The sequence below is a fragment of the Conger conger genome, chromosome 13 (assembly GCF_963514075.1).
Source record: "Conger conger chromosome 13, fConCon1.1, whole genome shotgun sequence".
In the NCBI taxonomy this organism is placed as follows: domain Eukaryota; kingdom Metazoa; phylum Chordata; class Actinopteri; order Anguilliformes; family Congridae; genus Conger; species Conger conger.
Genome location: NC_083772.1, coordinates 19,382,992 through 19,406,437, shown reverse-complemented (window position 1 = coordinate 19,406,437; position 23,446 = coordinate 19,382,992). Strand labels below are relative to the sequence as shown.

Below are 23,446 nucleotides of genomic sequence, written 5' to 3'. Positions count from 1 at the left end.
AATACACTTTAGAACCTGCGCAGGATGACAGTGGTGTAGAAAAAGTCTCTGCGTTGCACATACACTCCCAGATAAAACAGGTTCTGTGGCTTGTCTCCGTAGGGGAACCCTTTTTACTTTACCGTGTCATTTTATGTAACGTGTCATTGATTTAAACGGTCCCTGTAGCATTTCTTAGCCAGTGTGCTAATGTTGGCCTGGAAGTGTTGTGTGTTGGCCCCTTGGTCCCCTAAGTTTATCAAGGGACGTTTTGGCCCTTGGGTTCACTCCATACCTTCTGGACGTGCTGGCCTCTCGCTGTACTTAAATGGTCAGTACCACGGTCTAGAATACATTTTTATGCCCCGTCGTTCCAGCGGGAATGAGCCAGTACACACCGGCTGTGCTGACGCAATCACCATCAGTGACCCAGGCTTGTCATCAAGGATGGATAGACCGGTCTTCAACCGGTCGTGGACTGGTCCTTTCTCTGTGTGAAATGAGATGCAATTTGTTACCTGGGTGAAGTAACCTACCTGTGTATGAACGAGAATGACGTGTATTGTGCTAGATTGTGAGGTTAGTTCTGTCTCGTGCTTGTGTGTGCGTGTGTGTGTGTGTGTGTGTGTTTTAACAGACCCACTGTTTGAGTGGGAAAAGGGATGAAGCATTGAAGTCTGTCTGTGAGAGGAAAAAGATGCCTTTCAGTAAGCTGTCATTCGATCGATGTAAATGTTTTATATTTTATTACTGCTGTACATTTTTTTTTTCCTATCCTTGTGTGAAAAGTGAAGTAATTTATTAATTTATTGTTTTGCTCTTTAAAAAAGTAAGAAATGCAGCTTTGACTAACAATGTATGCTCTCTCTGGGGTCTGTGAAGCAATATGCCAAATGATGCTACAGTAACAGTCACGTATGGTACATTTGGGATGCACATGACTTTGTTATTCCTGTATTATCAGAGACGATGTGGACTGTAAATAAACAAAGCATTACAAATACGCCTTTCCGTCGCCTCACTTCTACATGAAAAGGCTTCTGTCATTTTTTCACAGAATACTCTTGAGAAACACATTATCAGTGATACATAACAGGTCTGCCGTACAGGACGGCTTCAGTCTAGATGTACTGGAAAGGAGATCCTGAAATCCTGTGGTATTTCTCAGAAAGAATGCTGTTCTGTTATGAGATTTAAACTGAAGTAAACAGCCCTTGAAAAAAGGTAACTCAGCCAGGAGACACATTCAGAACAGACAAGGGTGCCGAATCCTGTTCCTGGAGATCTACCATCTTCATTTAAACCCTGATTCTACTAATCAAGCAGCTCAATGATATCTCTAGTTGTTAAATGAGTGTTAAATGAGGTGTGCTTTGTTTGTGTTGGAGTGAAAATCTACTGGATGGATCTCCAGGAACAGGATTGGGCAGCCCTGCATCAACCTAACCAGACTAAAATACAATTCTCATTCGCATTAAAGACAGCTGAAATCAAAACTCACTTTTTCCCCTCATTTTAGTCTATTTTTCATAACCATATGAACACATCTTCACAGTATATTTTCAGTAAAATTGATGCAATTGAAATACTTGCATTACAAGTAATTAATACAATTAATTGTCTTTTCAATACAAAGTTTTGTTCCATCCACTTCCTGGAAAACAATTAGAATTTACGTAGATTTTACACCATCAAATAACAGTGGGCGATCAAATGATCAATTTTCCGTTCCCCTCCGATCAATATCCTTTTCTGGCAGTGGGGCGCATCCTCATTTGACTTCCCTCTCTCCTCATGTCTGACCCTCTGCATGTCCCAGAATGCACTGCTCCACTCCCGATTTGGTCACGTGACCACAAGACCAGGGCATTCAGGCCCACTGTATCGCATCCCCATCTCATGCTCTGTTCCCGCCAAGGGAGCCTGTCACACGCTGTGTGGCTCACCTGGGAGGGAGATGCAGCACTTCTGGAATTTCCCCCATTGTCTGCCGCAGGGAGAGAGAGAAACGCCCCCAACCCAACACAATAAATCATAAAAAGTCTTCACCCTTTCCCCTCATGGGTTCCAGGCAAAAGTAATGAATTAACACGAGAAACTAAAATAAAAAAGGGGAAAGAAAGTAAAAACCGAGCAGCTTTTCTGCTCGCCGCTCAGAGCTGGCCACTCTTAAGCTGGCCAGCTCTGCTGCTTTTCAGTCTGCCCTTTGTAATGCTTGATGAACAGAGGGGTAAATAAAATTAAATCAAACATTCACCACGAAACAGGTGTTCTGGAGTGATCTCCCAGTCTCGGCCCCATAAACAAGCACACCTTTAAGCGCCTGGGCCTGTGAGTTCATGCAACGAGACGATCTGCTTCTCCAACAGACAGAGCCATTTTGTGCTAAAATGTGTGATGTGCAACAAGTGAACTTTACAGCAGGCCTGCAAGGGAGAGAGGAGGAATGGCCCAAAGCAGCTTGCAGGACAGCTGGGCAGAGGAGAAACATGAAGGTGAGATAGCTCCATGTTCATTCCTTCTGTGAGGCTTCGTCCCGTTTTCATTGAAGGATGTCAGTTATGTATACTGTGGCCAAACACAATCAACAAAAGAACAATGCAGTCCTCAAGGTGAAATTTGTTGCAAATGTATTCTCCAGTGTACAAGCTAATATACTGCATATAGCAAAATGTATTTTTGAGAAAAAATAAACATGGAGAACAATCAGCAAATAACCTTCATAGCTGTTCTTCAATAGCTATCCTTCTTGGATAATCCTCTGCACCTGTATGATCTGTGGGAAGTTGACCTTGATGTAAAAAAAAGTATTTAGAATTTAAGTCTTTAATTATATAGTCTACACTCTTGGTGAAAAAAGTACAAAAACGTGCTTAAAAGGGTACAAGCCTTTGTAGCTTGGGTGGTACCCTCTTGGTACAAACAATTGGACCCTTATCCAGCAATACATCATTCATTTGTCCCTTTCTGCTTGGGATAGGTACTTATTATTACCCAAATTGAATGTTATTGTACTTTCTGGTAGATCTTGGGAATGCGTTTTTCGCTCCTTAAAGAGCAAAAATGTAGCAGCACTGTCCCTTTATTTCTGGGAATGCAATGCACACAATATCCAGCAAAGTTGCTGACTTCATGGTCCATTTCCATAAAGGGCATTGCAAGGCAATGATAACGGATGGTGGCGAAATCAAAGCCCGTAAGTGCTTGTCCCCATTATACCTCTGGGAAATAGACCTCCCGCTTCATTCCCAGATTGCTTTGGGCTATAAGTGATGGGGACATCATGTGACAAAGGACTGGCACACAAAGCACTGGTATTGCCACATCAATCATGCAAGCAATCTGCTCACACTAATGCCTCCCTGAAGTCCAAGGGGAAAGTTTATCTGCGCAAAGCTGGTCAATCATGGAGTAGATGCTGCCCCCTTCTGGTCGGGAAGTATTCTGCAACTTTTATTTCTCAAGAGCCTTATAATACATTATTGAATAAATACATATATTGTTTTGGTTTACCTTGCGTGGTTTGAAACAATATTGATCAGTGGTGGTGATGATGGATGTTAATCAGTACATATTTATTAAATTCACCCATTTCAGAAAGTAAACAAAAGAGATAGCAGCCAAAAAACAGGATTAAACAGATTAATTTGTTACTAAAACACAGTTTATAATTGAGTGCAGTTTTCCTTTTTTTGCATCTTTATTATAACAGTTATATAATTTTTTTCATGATTACATATGTAAACTACTGTCTTTGTCAATGACTCAGTACAAAATTACAAGGAAGAAATCTACAATTGTCTCACAAAAAATGTCTTTGATGGTAACACAGAGTTAAAGTCTTAAAATAATTTATCCAGGAAACACTGAACTTACCTGAAGAAAAAGTGTAAGAACCAACGTGAGTGTTTCTGGAGGAAGTATCATGGTAACAAAAAATCTTAAATGCAATTTAGCATAATTATTAAACATTTTATTCAGCTATTAATGCAGTTTTTCTATACGTCTTGACAGCGAAGTTGACAGAAAGCTCCACGCTTGTGGATGGCATAGTTCTGAGAGAGTTAAAACGGTCAGGGGGCAGTCCTGTGATGTCGGTGCAGTTAGAACCGCAATCTGAAAGTGAGTACCAAACGGGGAACATGTGCTTATTTGTGAGATAATGAGAGATTTCACCTGGAGCAGAAGGCCGGCTCTGCCCCTTTATCGTGCTGATGAATCCGAGGGCCTGGCTCCCGTTTCCTCCAACCGTTTCGGGCCCCTGTGTGCCGGCTTCCTGCCCTTATCTCACACTGACAGATGCCAGTGGGCTGGGGCGGGGCCTGGGCCCCGGGGCTGCTGTGGCCATAAAGCAGGACCCCAGACCAGGGCGGGCAGGGACATGCATCTGAAACACTGTATGTATGCGCATGTCTGCATTAAATATTCACACTGCAAAAACGGTCTGCCTTGACAGTCTGATTCAGTGCTGTAATGAGACTTAAAATCTCTCTCAAGTATAAAATACTAGCTTGTTTTAAGGTTTGAGGTCGTGCTTGACAATTGAAGTTTTCTGACCTCATGCATTATGTACTTACCAAATGGAATTGGAATAGCTGCAGAACAGAAGTATTTAAGTATTCATAGCCATGAACATCAAGTGAACTTATAACAAGCATGGGCTGTCGATAAAGTTATGGCATGTCATAAACTAGAAGTGGGGCATGATTATAAGAGATATGTTAAAGAACTACAACTTGTCCATCAAAGACCACAAGGTTGGGGGGCACTTTATTATGTATTTCTTACAACTTTTTTAGACTTACTGGTTTTCTGCTGCTGCAGCCTATCCACTATATTATATGTAAACATAATCATGATGATAATCATACATGTTTTTAGATATGCTTTTTGTTACCTTTTGGAGCCATACGGCATTTCCAAACCACTTCTGATTTTAAGCATATCAAGACAGGTCTTGGACACTATTTTTATATACCTAAAAATTATTAAAACAGTATTGAGGTAGTTTCCAAACCATTAAATCTGACCCAAACAGACTTTGAACCTCTCAGATTCTAGTGATTCTCCTTGACAATCGGCAACACAAGCAATATTCAGAAGAGGTGAAGTCTCAAAATCAATGGCCTCTTGTTCATGTGTTTGTTTGCTCATTAAGGACAACATTGCAGGTAAGCTTTGTGTATTACTGCTTTTCACTCTGTAATCTGTGGGCAGGAAGTGATGTCGACAGGCAGAGACAGGCTCGGATTCACAGAGTTGTAGCTCGCAAATGTGCATGTCCAGATACAGGAGTAATTGGTTTTAAGTCTGGTACATTTTGTTCTGGCTTCACTAAAAGGCACATAATTATGTTATTTGAAAGGTAACAGAAATGAGAGACTGATTGCACAAGTCCTTGATTGCTCAATTAGACAGTGGGTCCTGTTGTATTACAGTTTTTTTTTTCTGTACATCGCCAAGGACGGCAAAACAGCTTTTATGATTAACATCCACTTAATGACAGGGGCTAATATTCAGCATGTTTATTTACTTTTACTGTATTTATTTGTCATTATGTGCTTCAGGAAATGGCCATGCTAAACTGCATGGCCTCTTACTCTGCTTTGAAAACACTGCAGGTTTGGTTTTTGCAGTAAAGGTTTTAAAAAAATGTTTTATTAAAAAGTGTGTTATTACTATTGTTGATACATTTTTAATGTCGCTGCTGTCAGAAATGTGACAGAAAATCCCTTTTGAGTAATTTTGTGTTGTTCAGCAGTGGTGCTCATTACTGCGTTGTGCAATTGGTAATTGGGAATTTCCTGTGTGTGTGTGTGTGTGTGTGTGTGTGCACTGAGAGAAATTGGGTGTATGCAAGAATTAATGCTCAGTGTATATATATGATATATTTTATATATTTCATGCAAAACAAATGAGTAATCATTTGAAATAATGATAGATATATATATATATATATGTATATATATATATATACTGCATATAATAATAATTTAATAATGAATAGCCATATTTCAGCACAAACATATATCATGATGTTTGCTTTTTAGTCTTACCAAATTAAATGAATGATTATTAATAAAAAGGAAAGTAAATTACTGAGCCATCCAAATTTTTACTGTTCTTTTTACATGTTGTCTGTTGCCTGTTTTTTTTACATGTGTTGTCTGTTGTGTGTTGTTTTACATGTGTTGGCACAGGCAAGCAGGCCGACACATGCATTTCTTTCATGAAGACGATGACTGTTTCTAAAGAGCCGACCGAGCTGGCTGTGTGTGTGCGTGTGTGTGGGTGTGACTGTGTGTGTGTGTGTTTGGCACTTAGTGTCTGCGACGGGCAAAGCCCGCCAGCTCTCGTTTCTTTGCCGCTGTTTTAAGTCCCCTTTTCCAAAGCCTTTGATCAAATGTGTGCCTTTCTAAAGAAAAATGGGGATATTACTTTACGACGCACTCGAGATTAAAGGCCTCCCCACACCCTTGGAGAATCCTTTAATCCAGACATGAATGTCTGGAGATAATCCTTCTCCACAATTAACAGACAGTCTCTTTGCTCATGTCTATTGAATGGTGCAGTCTCATTCTTCTCTCATACGACAGGGATGTGTCCGCGTCGGAGGGGCCCCCTCACCCTCATACAGCAGGGAAAAAAACAACCCATTAACTTCATGTCACATGTACAGAAGACAATTTACTGCCTGGCTAGAATGTTTTACAACCACTTAATGGAATGCTTAAGGGTTTAGACTTTAGTTTAGTTCAATTGGGATGTTTGGCGGCCATTTCAGTCTGTACAGTATCCTTACAGGGGGCTTTATAACAAAAACTAATTGCCGAATTGGTTACTTTCCATTTTGAAGATTTCAGCCATTTTGTAAGATTTCATGATCATTCCAGGTCAGAACTGATGCATTGGAAAATAACTTATGGTTTCACTTTTTTGTGAACAATTTTTATCAAGCCACACACACATGTACAGAGGACATATCTGTGTCAATATGGGCATTTTCAATTAGACAGGCCTGAGACCCCCTCAGAGCAAGCCTAGGGCGACAGTGGCAACGACAAAAACCCTGACTAACAGGAAGAAACCTTGAGCAGAACCAAGCTCAGAGGGGGAGCCCATCTGCTCCTTGCTGGCACTGGAAACTGACCCCTAGTGGACTAATAATGAAGATAACTAACAGAAGAAAACGACATAATCAATAACAGAGGAAACTGAGTGCTCAGAGCAGTTGCTTATCACTTATCATCCTGTGATTCTGTGCATATTATATTTTTGAGACAGAAACTGCATTATTTTAGCACCAATACCCTTGGTGTATAGTGTATGCTTATGGTGGTATACATTTCACCTCATTTTCACTGTGTATCTTGAGCTTAATATGACATTGTACTAGTATTAGCTACTTGTACATGCGTATTTGCGAAACTGACTGACACCTGAGGTTTTCGTGCCTATCCTCGAACGTCATGCCTAACCAACTGGTTTCTGGAAAAATGGGGGGCCTCATATCCACATGGTCCACATGGGGGCGCTCCGTCTGTTCCCACGACTGAATTCCATTCCCTGTGTCGGTGTAGTTTCTTTTAAATTACGCTAGAGTCCGCTAAGGAACACCTTCCTCTGTTTTTTCTTCTTTTAGGGGCTACAATGAGGCTCTGTAATGTCTCCTCAATCCCCGTGCATTGAGGTGGTTTTTTACTCGGACGAACAGCTGAGAACGGATTGAATGGGGAAAGCGTTGCGGTGTTTCTTGCTGCTTCTCAACGTCTTGCGTTTTAATTCCACTTTTAACCTGGACCAATTCAGATTGGCAATACGCAGCGCCTATACCGACTATCAGATCGGAGAAGATTGAGAGAGAAATACTAAAATAATGCCTTGAAAGTAGCTGGAAGTTTGTTTGACCGATTACCTTTGCAAATGGATTTTTGGGGACATTGTTTTATTTATTTTGAGAGAATCGGATTGGAGTTTATTCGCGGAGAGTGTGGAGTGGGCAGAGCGTTAAAGGACGGAAATACGTTTTATTAGAAATTTTTCCGAAAGAAAAGACATTCGCTGTGCTGGTGCGTCTAGCGCAAACTGGTATGTAATTCAGTGGTTTATGCGTTTCACCCGATCTAGGATTGTGTTGGTCGCCGACGTGCTGTAGTCGGATACCTGCTCGGTAGAACATTATTTAAATAGCTAAGTAGCTATCTGTAAGCGTCTTCAAGCTGTTATATTGTATACCCTGTATATTTATTTAAAGTTTGGCATTTTGTGCTTTTAAATCAATAGCTTAAGTAGGCTATGTGTTTTTCAAAAGGGTGAGTCAAATCCGTTTTTTGACTTTGAATGTTAACCATGTTGTATTATGCGATTAATGTATTTTTAGTTTATTAGTTGCGGCTACTTTTAGACAAACTTTTTTTCAACGAACTACTTTGAAAGCCCAAAGCTAGATTTGCTCATTATAGTCTGTCACAGTATTTCCCACAAGAGCATGGGCGATACAGCTCTGCCACAGCCCTCGGCGAGCGGGTTTGTACCCATGCTAGGTGTGGGTATCGTAGGCTCGATGCCAGGTGCGGTGAGCGGGCCAATTCCGGCCCCAAGAGGGTCAGCTGTCCCGCAACTGCATAATGCCATAGTGGAGCGTTTGCGTGCCAGGATCGAGCTCTGCCGCCGGCACCACTCCACCTGCGAAAGCCGTTACCAGCGCGGCCAGGCGGAGACCTCGGACCGCGAGCATGAGAGCACCCTTCACCTCCTCAACATCGTGCACCAGGGACCGGGGACCAGAAAGACCAAGGGCGGCAGAGGCGCGGCGCAACATCCTCCAGAGTACAACGGCAGGATAAACGGAGAGCAAAAGTCCCAAAACAGCGCCGAGGGTGATTCAAAGCATTCGACGCGGATAGCAGTAAGTAGCCTACACGCTTTCTTGGATTCTTCTTCTTCTTCACGGTGGCTACCTGCCAGGTGTGTCGGGCTATGGTGCGATGCTGCCTCATCATAGACGTTTTTAGCCCGAGCATCATCTTGATATTTTTCATAGCATCTTGAAATAATAATCGATAGAGGTTTTCCATCAGTTTCCCAGTAGACTATCCTCCACCTGTGTTTCTCATGTTTGAGGTGTCCTGGGGTGGTCCCAGGTGGAATAGACGAAATGACTTCCAACAGCTTCAATTCATCTAGGATGTAACTAAGAATGAGTTGCTCATGCATGGTACTGTATGTTGGACAATTAAGTGAACTCACATTATTCCTGCTCACAAACTGTATATGAAATGTATAAAAGGTTCATTTTTAATGTATTTAGTATTTAGTGCTTGGTCCGTTCATATCATATCAATACATTTAACTACTACTTCCTACTACAGTTACAACCCATTACCTGTTTGTTATGTTCACATCAATACCCTTATTTAATATATTGGCCACAATAACGATTTGTTGTAACTACAGGCGACTTTACAAAATTCCACCCTGGTCAAATGTCAGTGGCTTTAAAAATACTTCAAACCGTTTTTTCCCTGTCGCCTGCTGTTCTGTTGGCATATTAAGATGCCTATGTTTTATTAATGAACTGGCTTTTTAAAAAATATGTTTGAAAAGATGACATTTATTTGTCGCAGCACAGGTAGTTACATGGCATTTACTGCTACAGAACCGTTATTAAACGCTGCTGTGGACTCCGCCGTGCCACTCAAACCACCCTGCCGAGAGAGAGGCCTGCCGATTTGACAAACCTTCCCTCTAATCTCACATTTGCATAATGATAAGAAACATCTGCGGTGTCTATGGTTAGCCTGTGGTGGAAGGAAGTCATAAAGCTGTTGTCACATCATTTTGTGCAGTTTTTTTTCTGGTTTTACCCACAATTCCAAGTTCAAGGGAGTAACAAGACCTCAGGCAGGCTACTACACAGCTAAATGTTCACTATAAAATCCAAGACTGATGGAGTACTTTTAACTCGTAATATAAAAAACCTATTGGATTCAAATTGTTAGAACTGATTGAACAATTTGCTATGTATTCTCTTTGATTCATTAATGTCATTATCAGGGCCTTTTGGTGGTGTAATCAGATTATTTTTTGTGCCAACACTAAAGCATAACAACGTTGTGGAGAATTGCTGACAGATGTAATAGCAACCTTCTTTCCGCCATGCTGTGGGTAGCTTTATAATGTGTCTCTATTGCAGTTAAATCAGCTAAGAGACTTGGCCTTTTCCATTTGAACCGAATGGTTGTTTACTTGGTTAATGTTCACATTTACTGCATCTCATACCAATGTAGAACAGTTGAACATGTTTCTGGAACACAGCCTGGGAGTCAGAAAGAAGTAGTTTAAAATACGATGGATCCAATTAATGTTACAGCATTGTCTGGCTTATTGCAGACCCAGACCAACAAGGTGCCTTAAAACCTATTACTCGACAGTTTAAATATTTCCCCCCACAAAGTAAAAACCCGCAGAAAGAAAGACACACCAGCGTCTCATCATCGCCGAGAGGATTTACCGCTATTAGTGACAGTTTAGAAATGGCAAGAATTTTAATAAGGTAACGTAATACGCCAGGGGTACCATCTGAAGTATAGCCGTTTTTGAACAGATAAGATCAGTCCGCCCAATGAAGGGGTTGTTGCTACGAGCGATTTGAAAACGATCACACGTTCGGTCCGCTGAACCGCGGCGGGCAAGTCTTTCCCGGCTGAAGGCATCATTATGAAGCGCCGCACAGAGAACGCCATTCAGGGCTCGGCTTAAGAGCGGGGCTCCGCACAGACCCGCTTTTGTGCTCCGGGGAGAACTAATACTACTGGTTTGCTGTGTGGCGCTTCACTGTTTAGCTTTGGCATCTTGAATAAGGGCAGGTCCTGTGAGATTTGGCCCTTATTTTATATTCATATTTATTTATTTTTTACTTCATTCATTCCGTAATTAATTGATTAATTCCATCATTCGTTCGGTTTCTTTTTGGTCTGAGAAGCGATTGAGCACCTAGAGACTGGCTATGTTAGTCCTCCTGAGCAATTAAAAAATAAAAAATAAATGTGGGGGAAAGAATAGTTTGCAGATAGTTTGGCACTGGCCTGGTTAAACGTGCCCTCTCCTCTGGCTCGGCCAGGGGCCCCTGAAGTCAGACAGGAATACCAGTGACCGGGTTATGAAGTGCGGCCTGTTGCCAGCACTGTCTGCTGAAGTGTTGCTTCAGACTGAGACAAGTGTGCCATCTTTCGATTACACAGCCTGGCCTCCCTGGCAGCTTTCTGAGGGCCCCTCTTGGGCCCCCGACCCCCTGTTGAGAACCACTGCTGTACATGGTGGGTTTGTACAGTGGGATTCGCCTCAGATCCGGAGAGCCCTGTGTGTGTGAGCGTCTCCTACTAGTCTCCTATGACTGGGCAGAGTACATTCAGCTCAATGTGTGTAATGCAACAGTGTTCTCTGTTCCTGGAGATTGACAGTCCTATAGGTTTTCACTCCCAACAAGACCTGGGTTACATAATAGTTTTTGGATTCGAATTCAGTGCTCGACCTGATCTTACTTGGTGCAATTGAGCCAACCAAGAGGACCAGAAGGTGGGGTTTGCAGACCTGATTTTTCAGACCTGGGTCAAATCCATTCACGTACAGTATTTGACCAAGGTCTGCTGTTAATTAGTACAATCCTGGGGCAGCCTGTAGCTAGTGACTAAGGTATGTGACCGGGACCCATAAGGTTGTTAGCTGGGGGGGCATTGTCCCTCTGCTTGGTCTAATCAACTGTAAGTCGCTTTGGAAAAAACATCAGCTTTTTAGTACAAATGTCAGTAAATTAGTACGATCAGATAGGGCTGCCCAATATAAAATATGCCAGATCAGGCGATATGACTTGCGATAAATAAACAAATATTGAAGTGCGCACAGTTCTAATGTCTTTTTAGGTACACTGCTAACATATACTCCATGACAATTAATACCCTATGCCCACTGAATAACAAATATTAAATGCATTATTTCCAGCATGCTTTTAGTGAGCAAATTGTGCATGAACAGCAAATCAATTTAACAGAACACTGATTTAAATAAATTATATTAATCGCAGTTCAAGCAGTCGTTTGCCATGTGTTTATCCCGCATGTTCACCTCTCGATGAGGATAAATATTCGATCTGTCGTGCAGTCCTACAATCAGGTGTGCCGGGGAGGGCAGTGTAGCACAGTGGTTAGGGAACTGGCTTTGCAACACCCAAGGTTTGCAAGTTTGATTCCTAGGTGGGGCAAGGCTGTTCTACCCTTAAGCAAGATGCATAACCTGAACTGCTCTGTGACTATGTGGCTGTATAAATGAATCTTACTCAAAGAATGTAAGCTGACTAAGTTGCCCTGGATGAGCTCGCCTGCGAAACGCGAGGAATGTATGTGTAATTTTGTCGTGCTAACACTGAAGATTTAGCTGCGTGCTAACTCTGTGTGGGAACTGCTGAGACCAATCCAGGTCAGGCCGAGGGCTGTGTGGCAGTGTAGGGTTTCCCCTAACGCAGCCGTTCAGTTTCCCTACCGACAAAACTGGTTCCTGTTGTCATTGGGCTGCATTAAACTGAGAGTATATGGACGAAGGGTCACCAGTCGGTTTTAGCGCTACGGTTTCACATTACCCGTGGTCTCATTCGCAGAGAAGAACGCCCTCCTACGTGTCGGCACAAAAGTTTGATTCCAGGTGGTGGTGCGTTTTGAAAGGGACATACCCATCTCTCTGCACACATTTCTGATGGTATGAGCCCCAGAAAAAGAGTTCACATTTGCGGCACGATTTTTTGAGTCCTTTGGAATTGTCTCACCCTGCTCCCTTCCGCCCATCCCTTTTAAAACATCAGGGGGTTTGATATTTCAGCGTAGGCTAAAGAGCCAAAGAAGTGGGGGGGGGGGGGGGGGGGAAGGTGGTTGCTTGCATCACCCTATCCAACTGATTTACTCTTCCCCGATGTAATTATGTGGGCAGGGGTACTATAGATGACCAGGGCTGCTGTTGTTGCAGTCAAAAATGCTTACTGTAAGAAACAGAGCCTCGTTAATGGGCATTTGATCATTATTTAATTCTTAGACTCTGGATTAATGGACTGCAATTACACACACATGCTTAGAACTAACTTAATTGAGACCATTCTTTTTGTGGTTTTATTGCTGTGGTGCAGTAGTTTGGGGACGTTATCTAGGAAAGGCAAAAGCAAAACAAAAACTAGGAAAGTGTTAATTCAGCAAAACATCCACGCGTTGAAATATAAAGGCGGTCATACTCAATTATCAGAGGTTTGACAATTACCAACAAAAAAAAGCTCGTATAATGTCTTTTGAAGCACGAGGAGCTCCAAATAAACGCAGATCCACTGAACACATTTTCCTGGCTTCGTTCGCTTCAGCTAAACAGACCTTGAAAATGCGATTGTTAAAACTCCCCTGGTGATTGAATGTTTGGCGCGTTGGGAGGTTCTCGCTATTTCCTAAATTCGCGGCGGTGACAGATGTGGGAACCCGCAGGCTTCGCTATCCGTTGCCCCGCCAGAGCGAGCGGGTGCGTGCATTTCGTGTTTATTTGCGGATTGAAAATTCTGATCCATAGATACGGCTGTGATATGCACCAGTGGCGATGACTGAGTTGAGCGCTCTTTTAATTACTTCGGCTGTCTCCTTTCGCAACGAGTTGGAGACGGCGAGTCTGCATCACGTAAGGCCACATCAGCTTATTCCCTTGGTCAGTTATATTTGTGTTAAGCACACTGTTTGCCGGTAGTGTGTGTGATGTGAAACATTTACCTAAAGGTTTTGAAAACAACCTAATTGACTCATTCAGATATTTCATTCAGGAGGTACGATTTTGAGCTATTTGAATGTTTTATGTATGACCATATACCAAACTATTCCATCACACTGCTCTTCCCTTTATTGCCGCGAAGTATCCCTTCCCCTTTTTAGACTTGCTCTGATAATACTGAACATTTCATCACCTTCCGATGGCTAAAAATATGCAGCCTTATTGAAAATCTCCGTGATTTCCCTTTTTTTCATATTCGAAGCGGACAATTGTCATGCGAACTTAATGTGCTGATAAAAGCAGTTACAGTATGTGACTAGAACGTTGGCCCCTTTATCTTGCAGGTCTTTAGCTATGAGAGACACTTATTTTCTTGTGAATTTGCCTATCTCTTTGTTTGCTTACCAATTAACTTTTTTATTTGTACGCTGCTTTGGATAAGTGTTTGCTAAATGACTAAATTGTAATATTGTAAAACGTTCTTGCCTCCATTCAAATGTCCATTGTAAACATTACTGGGGAGTAGTTTGAATGAGTCAGAAAGTACTTGGAAGCTGAGTATTTACCTGCCTGATTGTGGTCACACTATTGGTACACAATAGCAGTGGGCATTTGTGATGAATGTGACCTTTACACTCTCAGAAATAAAGGTACAGTGGAGGTACCTTCTTGTTCTTTGATGAATTTACAAAATGTGCCCTATTATAATTTGGTTGAATAAGTAGGCCTAAAGGTGCTAATGAGTCCTGTATAGCTTGCTCGGGGTATAGTTTTATGTGCCTACAGTATTGCGTTTGTTACTTTGTAGGTATGAAATAGGTTTTCATACCTATTATTCTTAGAAAGCTATCATCTATGTAGTGTTCAGCAACCAGTCATGTGCACTATTCAGGAAGTGTATTAGTAATTTCTAATAGCCTCTTTTGTTTTCAAGTTTCTCTGTGGCTGAAAATCTCGTATAGATTAGTCCGCTTCCTACTGTAACATCCATCAGAGCAACATAAGATTTACACAGTCCTCTTTGAGAGTGAAGTTTCAATGTCAAAGATGTAGATGCTGTGAGCCCCTTTTGTGTTAAGAAAACAAATGCAAATTCTTTAAGTTGAGTGGCTGATCAGTGCTTAACCTTGCACTCTTCCTCTATGTTTTCATCTGCAGCTTCCTTATTTCAGTACGGTCTCTGCTTTAGTCCTTTGGAACGGGCAGTGCATGTCCGCTTCACTAGATTACTCCACATTTCCACTGAATCTTCTTTACACAGGACAGTTTAAAGCACGTGGCTCATGTAATGTGCCATTACCTTTCTGTATATTTGTTTTGCGTATTCACTAGAACAGAAACTCACCCTTCTTACGGCACTCTGAGAATGAGATGAAAACATCAAGAATCCAGCGCGTAAGCAGCGTTCTCTCCTCTTTCTCCACTGTACGCGTTTTAACAAGGCTTTCATTTCTACAGACACGCGAAAATGTCTGTGTAACGGCCGTAAGGGACGTGACAAACTCCGCCGACCTACGAAGGTAATCACCGTAACAAAGGCAGAGGCAGCAACAAAGAAACCTCCGGAAAAAAAGTAAAATAATAAATAAACAGAGTGAGTGTGTGTATTTTGGGTGAAATCACAGATGTCTACCTCGTCTGCTTTGTGTTGTTTAACAGCGGTGTCTCCGTGCCCCCCACAGCACTGCTCATGCATTATTCAGCTGCTACAGGGGGCTGCCGCTTTGAAGAGAGCAGAAATCTCTCGCAAGATGTAGCTCATCCTTGATTTTTGGGGAAAAAAAATCATTTTTTTGCGGGTAAGGGAGAGAAGCTTTAGTGTAGCAGTGGGGGTGCTGCCCAGTTCACTGGTTTAGTGTGTGCGTCTAAGATCCCTGCCCAGTTCACTGGTTTAGTGTGTGTGTCTAAGATCTCTGCCCAGTTCACTGGTTTAGTGTGTGTGTCTAAGATCCCTGCCCAGTTCACTGGTTTAGTGTGTGCGTCTAAGATCCCTGCCCAGTTCACTGGTTTAGTGTGTGTGTCTAAGATCCCTGCCCAGTTCACTGGTTTAGTGTGTGTGTCTAAGATCCCTGCCCAGTTCACTGGTTTAGTGTGTGCGTCTAAGATCCCTGCCCAGTTCACTGGTTTAGTGTGTGTGTCTAAGATCTCTGCCCAGTTCACTGGTTTAGTGTGTGTGTCTAAGATCCCTGCCCAGTTCACTGGTTTAGTGTGTGCGTCTAAGATCCCTGCCCAGTTCACTGGTTTAGTGTGTGTGTCTAAGATCTCTGCCCAGTTCACTGGTTTAGTGTGTGTGTCTAAGATCTCTGCGCAGTTCACTGGTTTAGTGTGTGTGTCTAAGATCCCTGCCCAGTTCACTGGTTTAGTGTGTGTCAGCAGGGCAGCAGTACACCACATACCCCCCCCCCCCCCTTCAATCTTTCAAATTGGTCTCAATACTGCAGAGGTGAGGATTTGTGTTTGAAGTTGTGCAAGCCTCATTGTGATATCATCCTACATATGTAAAAACATTTCCTGCCTTGTCCTCTAGCTTATACAGCTGTGGTCGTCGCCCGTTCTACATTAACACAGTACAGTATAAAGTTTTTTTAACATGCGGATGCCTAAGACTGGCCCTGTATATTCCTATAGCCTGTGAGACTGGATCAAATGGTTTTAATCCAGTGAACTGGTCCAGTGCAGTTGCAATCAGACTTGGGTCAAATGCGTAATTGTTTTGGAATTAAATACTTTTCTATGCTTTTCTGCACTTGTCTGGTATATTGGAACCTATGAAATGCTCTCAAAAAAATGCAAGCCCTGCCTTTTGGTTTAAGCATTACGATTACGTATTTGACCCAGGTCTGATGCATTGTAATACCCATTTTTTTAATTCGTCTGGTGAGGCAAAAAAACTCAGTTGAATGTACACATGTATTGTGTTGTCAGTTTGTTCCCATGAAAAATTAAAAAGGGTCAACCTTAAATTAGCTTGGATTGTTCAATGTGATTAATGGGGTCACCTTTTGTATTGAGTAATGCATGACACAATGGCTGAACAAGCTTGTGTCGTGTTAACTGCTGTGAGGGCTGCATACAAGGCGAATGCAGTGTAATTACACATTGGTACAAAGCTCGCATAATTAAAGGGTTAGTGTAAGAGTTACAGATGTGTTTGGTTAGGCTGTATACTTATGTAAATTGCAAAGCCTTTTTCCAGTTTAGTATGTGTAAAATGTCCTTACCAAGCAGTTGCACAGAATTTGCACATAATAAAAAATAAAAATAAACATGGGAATAATACTCCCTTTGTAATGTTTTTTCCCCCCGTATCAATATAGCATGGTGTGTGCTTTTGGGAGGTATATAATTTAAGTATCAATGAGTGCTTAAGGAAGTTGGTTAGAAACTTCTTAGCTGAGAGGAAATCCCAGAATCCTTGTTGGCGTGATGTCACTCATGGCACCCATCCAAGAGCTGTTGAATTCTGTCGTTTCCCAGAGCATAGCTGTAACAGTTCACAGATGGCATGCGCTGATCGCGTTCAGGAAATGATGCGATTCTAAAATTAAACCGATAGAGAAGTCTCGAGTTGGGGCGGATGACTGATTGGAGCTTGTAGCTCAGTTTTTTGAGGAGCTGGGGTTCCTGAGCGTGTCGAATAGCTGGGTGCTCTTTGAAAGGCTCACCGAGATCACTCGGTTCGTCAGTGGCATGTGACGTACCCTTGGGGTCGAACAGGTCAGTGGCGTTCTCGTTAGACCAGGGATACTCGAAGCCAGGCCTCGTTTGTACCCTCTAATCACAGAGACTTATGGGATATTCTACCTGCTGAAGATCGTCCTCATGAAGGCACCTTTAGAGGCATCGCTTTTTTGGCAAAGCTCTGAATGGGACGGCACTCGATCTGTTAGAACACTGCCTGAGAACGCAGCATTTCTGCCGGTTCAGTTGCAGCTCTGAAGAGTTGAATGTCTGGCCAGTCAGTGCCATCGATCGATCAATTAACTATCAGGTAGAAAAGAAAAGCAGCAGTACTACTGACCTCGATGGCCAGATTTGAGTATGCCTGTCTGAGACGGTGCTGGACATTTCTGACTGATGTCAAACATTGACCTGTGAAGCCTGAACAACCAAGAACTTATCTTGTATCGCAAAGGGTGGCCTGGTCCTGTTCTCTGTTCCACTACCATAAACATAATTATAGTGTACTTACTTAATTAGCAAGATAATGCATTTGTGGGGGTTGGCTGGGACAAATTCAATTTACGTTTGATTTATGACTCTCATCATGCCCACGTTAATATTGCTGGCTGGTGCTTCTTGTCTTAATTTTCATTGGCCATTTGCCAGCCTGCCTGGCCAAGTCATCTTACTGCGCAACAATACAACAAAATAAAACTAAACTTCTCGGAGCGCGAATCAAAAATAATTCAAATTGTGGTCAGCAAGGTGTTCTTTAAAAAATGGCCATTTTCATTCGAGGAAAAAAGAATGCAGCATGAAAAGCATGTTGGTTAAAAACTGGACTTTCCAAAACAGCTCCTTTTGATGATACAGTAGTAGTAGAATGATACGTTTTAAAAGTCTGTTTTTCAAGTACAAATGCAGTATATGTATATGTCCGTTGATGTGTTAAAATAGAGAAACAGAAAACTCCAGCATGTTTAGGCACAAAGTGGCCTTTGTGCAGTTTCTATACCCCACTTCCCTTAACCTGCACCAGGTCATGCGTCTCCAATACAAAGCGTGCTCGGAAACTCACTGTCTGAACAAAATGTTTTGATCGTGCTTGCATTTACACCTCGGGAGGGAGAGAGAGAGAAAATGGGCCATACAACATAATTAGTTTGTGCCTCTTTCACTCATTCAGCCCTGTCTGGCTGTTCACTTGAGTGCTGAAAACCCGCAGGTGGAGAGACTCGCTGAGGAGAAAGGCTAATTGTTGAGGCTAATTACATGTGCGTCAAACCGCTGTCAGGTTACGTTCTCCGTGCTAGTCCCCCCCTGCAATTCTCAATTCCCAGCCTGCAGAAACGAACGCTCGCAGACCTGGGATGATCGCAGTCGTGTGGGGCCACAAAGCCCACGGTCTCCTTAGTAAAGTTCCTGAATGTCTTTCTCTATCTCTTTTTTTCTTTCTTTCTCTTTCTCTCTTTCTTTTCTTCTTTCTTTCTAGTGGGGGGAGGGGGGGGGGCAGAGAGGGTTACAGCCTAGTTGGTTAGCGGCTAAAGTGCTTGACTGGTATCTGGGAGGTTGGTGGTTCAAACCCCCAGTGTAACCACAATAAGATGAGTGCAGCCCTTGGGCCCCTTGAACAAGGCCCGTAACCCCACATCGCTCCGGGGGGGATTGGCCCCTGCTTAGTCTAATCAGCTGTAAGTCACTTTGGATGAATGTGTCAGCTAAAGTGCAGTACATACAGAGATGAAATCACAGTACAGAAAGACCAGTGGGTGGGGGGGCGGTTGAGAGTTGACCACATTACACATTTCCCCCTCAGGGGTGCTTCTTATCTGGGTTTGCTGAATGTTTGACACTGTATTTCTGCTCCAAACAAGTGCTGCTGCCAGTGGGAAGGCCTGTAGTTCACCAGGGAACGCTATACAGTCACACCAGTTTAGTTTATACGGGTCCAAGCAAGTTAAGACTCTTGTGGGAACTTGTCTTGCTACTTCATAGTGAATTTTCTTAACAGGCCTGAAGCCTTTTTATATTATTTACACCAAAGACATTTAACTGTGCTGTAGTTACCAGATACTACCATGAAATTATAGATTTTGACTACAGTTCTGCTTTAATAAAAAAAAAAGGAATGAGCTATTGCCGGGAGTTAGAAGATAAAACTGGTCGATAAAGATTAGAAAATGGAGATAAAAGGGGAAACGGATGTGAGTGACTGTGTGTGCATGTGCGTGCGTGCGCGCGTGCGTGCGTGTGTGTGTGTGTGTGAGTGAGAGAGAGCCCAGTGGAAGTCCGTAAGTCTGGCTTACATTGGTATATGATTGGAAATTCAGTGCCGATTGTCATAATGTCCCTTTATTCATTGCATATGCATGGTGTTCCTACATCTTTTTAGGTGCTAAAAAGACTTTGCATTTTAACATTTCCTGGCAGGAAGATACCATTACTTTCATCGTTATGCTATCAGGGTAACGGTTTCCTCTGTAAGTGATAACGATGCTGCAGTTTGCAAACATACTTTTGTATGGTCCACAAAGTCCATACCCTAATAATTTGATAAACAGTGTGCAGTGGATCGCAGTGATCAGTTAATTAACAGTAAGATTTACACATCAAACATCTTAAGATCTGAAGAGCATTTTATTTGTTCTTGGGTGAAGTTTGAAAGAAAATTGAAACCCTTGAGAACTTGAGTGATTCTAGGAAAATTAAATTCTGTTTACCTCCATTGGGGAAGAAAAGAATATTGTTTTGCGTAGTTTGAAAGACAATGTTAATGAGGCGAGACCTCTTTAATCCTCATATGTAGCAAGAAATTTGGAGAAAAGCGGGTGTATTGTGAGGGTGGGGGGGAAGGGATTCTGTTCATGGTTGATCTGATTTCTGCCGCATAGAGAGCTTTGAGGTCTGTCAGGTTTTTCCTGCCCGGAGTAAATTGGAGAGCGAGAGAGAGTGTGAGTGTGAGAAAGAGAGAGAGACAGACTGAGAGTGAGTCAACCAACTTTCCACAAGTGCTCTGCTATGTCAGCCTCACCTGAAATTAGACCCGTGTGGGAACGCAACCTGGAGAGGTAGACATGTTCACTGGAGAGTGGGCTAGGACCTGACATGTAGACACGCACATGTGTGCACACTTACTCACGCACACATGTATGCAAACATGCAAACACACACATATACACACATACTCACATACACACGTGTGCTCACATACATACACACGTATGCACACATACGCAAACACACACTCGTGCGTACACACTCACATACACATACTCACACACATGTATGCACACACACACTCACATATACACACATACTCGCATATACACACATACTCACACACACATGTATGCGCACACACGCAAACACACTCTCATACGTACACACTCACACTCACATACACACAAATATACAGCCACATACACATGCTCGCTCACACACACACACACACACACACACACACACACACACACACACACACACACACTCACACATAGACAAAATGTTGTAGAACTGCCATGCATAATGCAAACCTGTTCATTGGAAGTAGCAAGTTCAGCGAATCTATAACCTAGCCACTGAATCGATTCAATACCAAGGGCTGCATTTATAATTTTGAGTTGTGGATCTAAACAGGTCTTATACAGCAGTTAGAGAGGTAGGTAAAAAGCATTGTGCTGCATGCAAAGTGCCTTATAGTCAGATTTGGTTTCTAATCCGTAAATCTGACACTTTCTTTGTCGTTACCTTCATGACAGGCAGACACATGCTAAAATCGGCCATTATGAATATGTCAGTAAAAATCTGATGGTTAACATTCCCCGGTTGCGTGCAGACTGAATGATCGCGCTCGCGGTAAACATCCGAGGCGTTTGCCACCAAGCGTCCTCTTGTGCAATAACCGTTACGGAACTGAACGTGGGATAATTTCATGCCTCAAAGACAGAATATACATACGGATTTGAGCTGAAAGGCTCTGGGGAATAAAGCTGTCCGTGTAAGTGGGACTTGCTTTAGTTTCCCTCGGACTGCAGGCACAACATGCCTTTGTGTGCTGTCTGACAATGGCATCCTGAGTGAAGCAGATTTATTCAGAGGAACTTCAAAAAGATTCATATACCCTGGGGTTACTGTTCCAGGCAGGAAATGAGACGGCAGACTCCTGAGTTCTGCAGGGTGTGTGTGTGTGTGAGAGTGTGTGAGAGTGTGTGAGAGTGAGAGTGTGTGAGAGTGTGTGAGAGTGTGTGAGAGTGTGTGAGAGTGTGTGAGAGTGTGAGAGTGTGTGAGAGTGTGTGAGAGTGTGTGAGAGTGTGTGTGAGAGTGTGTGTGAGAGTGTGAGAGTGTGAGAGTGTGAGAGTGAGAGTGAGAGTGAGAGTGAGAGTGAGAGTGAGAGTGAGTGTGAGTGTGAGTGTGAGAGTGAGAGTGAGTGAGTGAGTGAGTGAGTGAGTGAGTGAGTGAGTGAGTGAGTGAGTGAGTGAGTGAGTGAGTGAGTGAGATTGTGTGAGTGAGTGAGATTGTGTGAGTGAGTGAGATTGTGAGAGAGAGTGTGAGAGCGAGTGAGTGAGTGTGTGTGTGTGAGAGTGAGAGAGAGTGAGAGAGAGTGAGAGAGTGAGAGAGAGTGTGTGAGAGTGTGAGAGAGAGAGAGTGAGAGTGTGAGAGAGAGTGTGAGAGAGAGTGAGTGAGTGAGTGTGAGAGAGAGTGAGAGTGTGTGTGGGGGGGTCCTCTCCACGGAATGTCAGGTCAGATTGGGGGGGTGTGGTGTTGGTGGGGTCAGAGTTCAGCCTTGTTTACATTACAGCTCAGGATATTTCTCAGACTGCGGCCAAGACTCTGAGGTTCCCAGGCTCCCGGTTTGCACAGCGTCAGGAAGAGGCCTGTCCACTTTCCTTCTCCTTCCGCAAACCCCCACCCCCCAATCTCTCGCTCTTTCTCTCTCGTTCTCTTTTCTTCTGAGACCAGATTCAAACTTGTGTGTGTGTGTGTGTGTGTGTGTGTGTGTGTGTGTGAGAGAGAGAGAGAGAGAGAGAGAGAGAGAGGGAGAGGGAGAGGGAGAGGGAGAGGGAGAGGGAGAACTTTTAGTTTTGTTTTCTCTCTTGGCAAGGGTTGGAAGAAACACATAGCCTTTTGAGTCAATGACACTGCAAAATTCATAAATTAAATCAGGGAGTAGATTCAGACATCACTTCCACTCCGTTTGTGTTTGTGTGTGGCATTGTGAACTTTGTTTGTTTTCTCTCTTGGTAAGGGTTGGAAGGAATACATGACCTTTTTGAGGCAATGACACAGCAAAGTTTGTAAATTAACTACAACGCATGTGGAAGCTGAAATCATCTAAAGGAAGCCTGCAATCTAACTTTCTCACCCGTTTTAATGCCTTTTGACAACTGAAGTGAATGAATTTATTCACAGCCCACACACACCAGCATTCTCTTCCTGGTTTTAGTATCTAAAATGACAGAGAGCATTCGGAACATTGAAAAAGCCGTGATGTAGGTCAGTGATATAGAAAAGTCCCTAACTTTGATCAGCTCTCTGTGTGAACATTTAGCGACGTCATCCGATAATTGGTCGGCCCTGTTCTGGGTTTCGGTGTGGAGTAATCCTGGAACTTTGCAGGACAACCGAAGGAGTTCCCTTCTTTGGTCTATTCGGGCCGTCCCATCCACGCATTGCGACCCCCTCCCCTCATCCCACTTCCACCTCAAATCTGTGGATTACCCGACAGGAAGCGCCACGTCATTAGCACACAGACGCTCAGTCAAACGCCAGCACGCCCACCCAGTGCATTATCATCTTAGCAGCTAAATAGTGCATGACAGCGCTAATTTACAGCTGTTTACATTGAGCCGGATGTGTATGCACAGCTTCCTGGCGGCAAAGGCCAGAGAGAGAGAGAGACAGAGAGACGGAGAGAGGGAGAGAGACAGACCGACAGAGAGAGAAAGAGAGAGAGAGAGATATGGGTAACTTTGTACCCACACTGCAGCATAGGACTGAGAGCTGTTAATAGCATGTA

The 23,446-nt window shown here is 43.0% G+C and overlaps 1 protein-coding gene across 1 annotated transcript in view; it reads left to right on the top strand.

The window, feature by feature from the left end:
* Positions 1-8,066: 8,066 nt before the first annotated feature.
* Positions 8,067-23,446, top strand: part of LOC133108032 (mastermind-like protein 2) — a 74,098-nt gene continuing 58,718 nt past the window's right edge. The window contains exon 1 of the mRNA XM_061217440.1: positions 8,067-8,887. Within this exon, the coding sequence (XP_061073424.1) occupies positions 8,468-8,887 (420 nt within the window). The 5' untranslated portion in view covers positions 8,067-8,467. The remainder of the gene's footprint in view (positions 8,888-23,446) is intronic.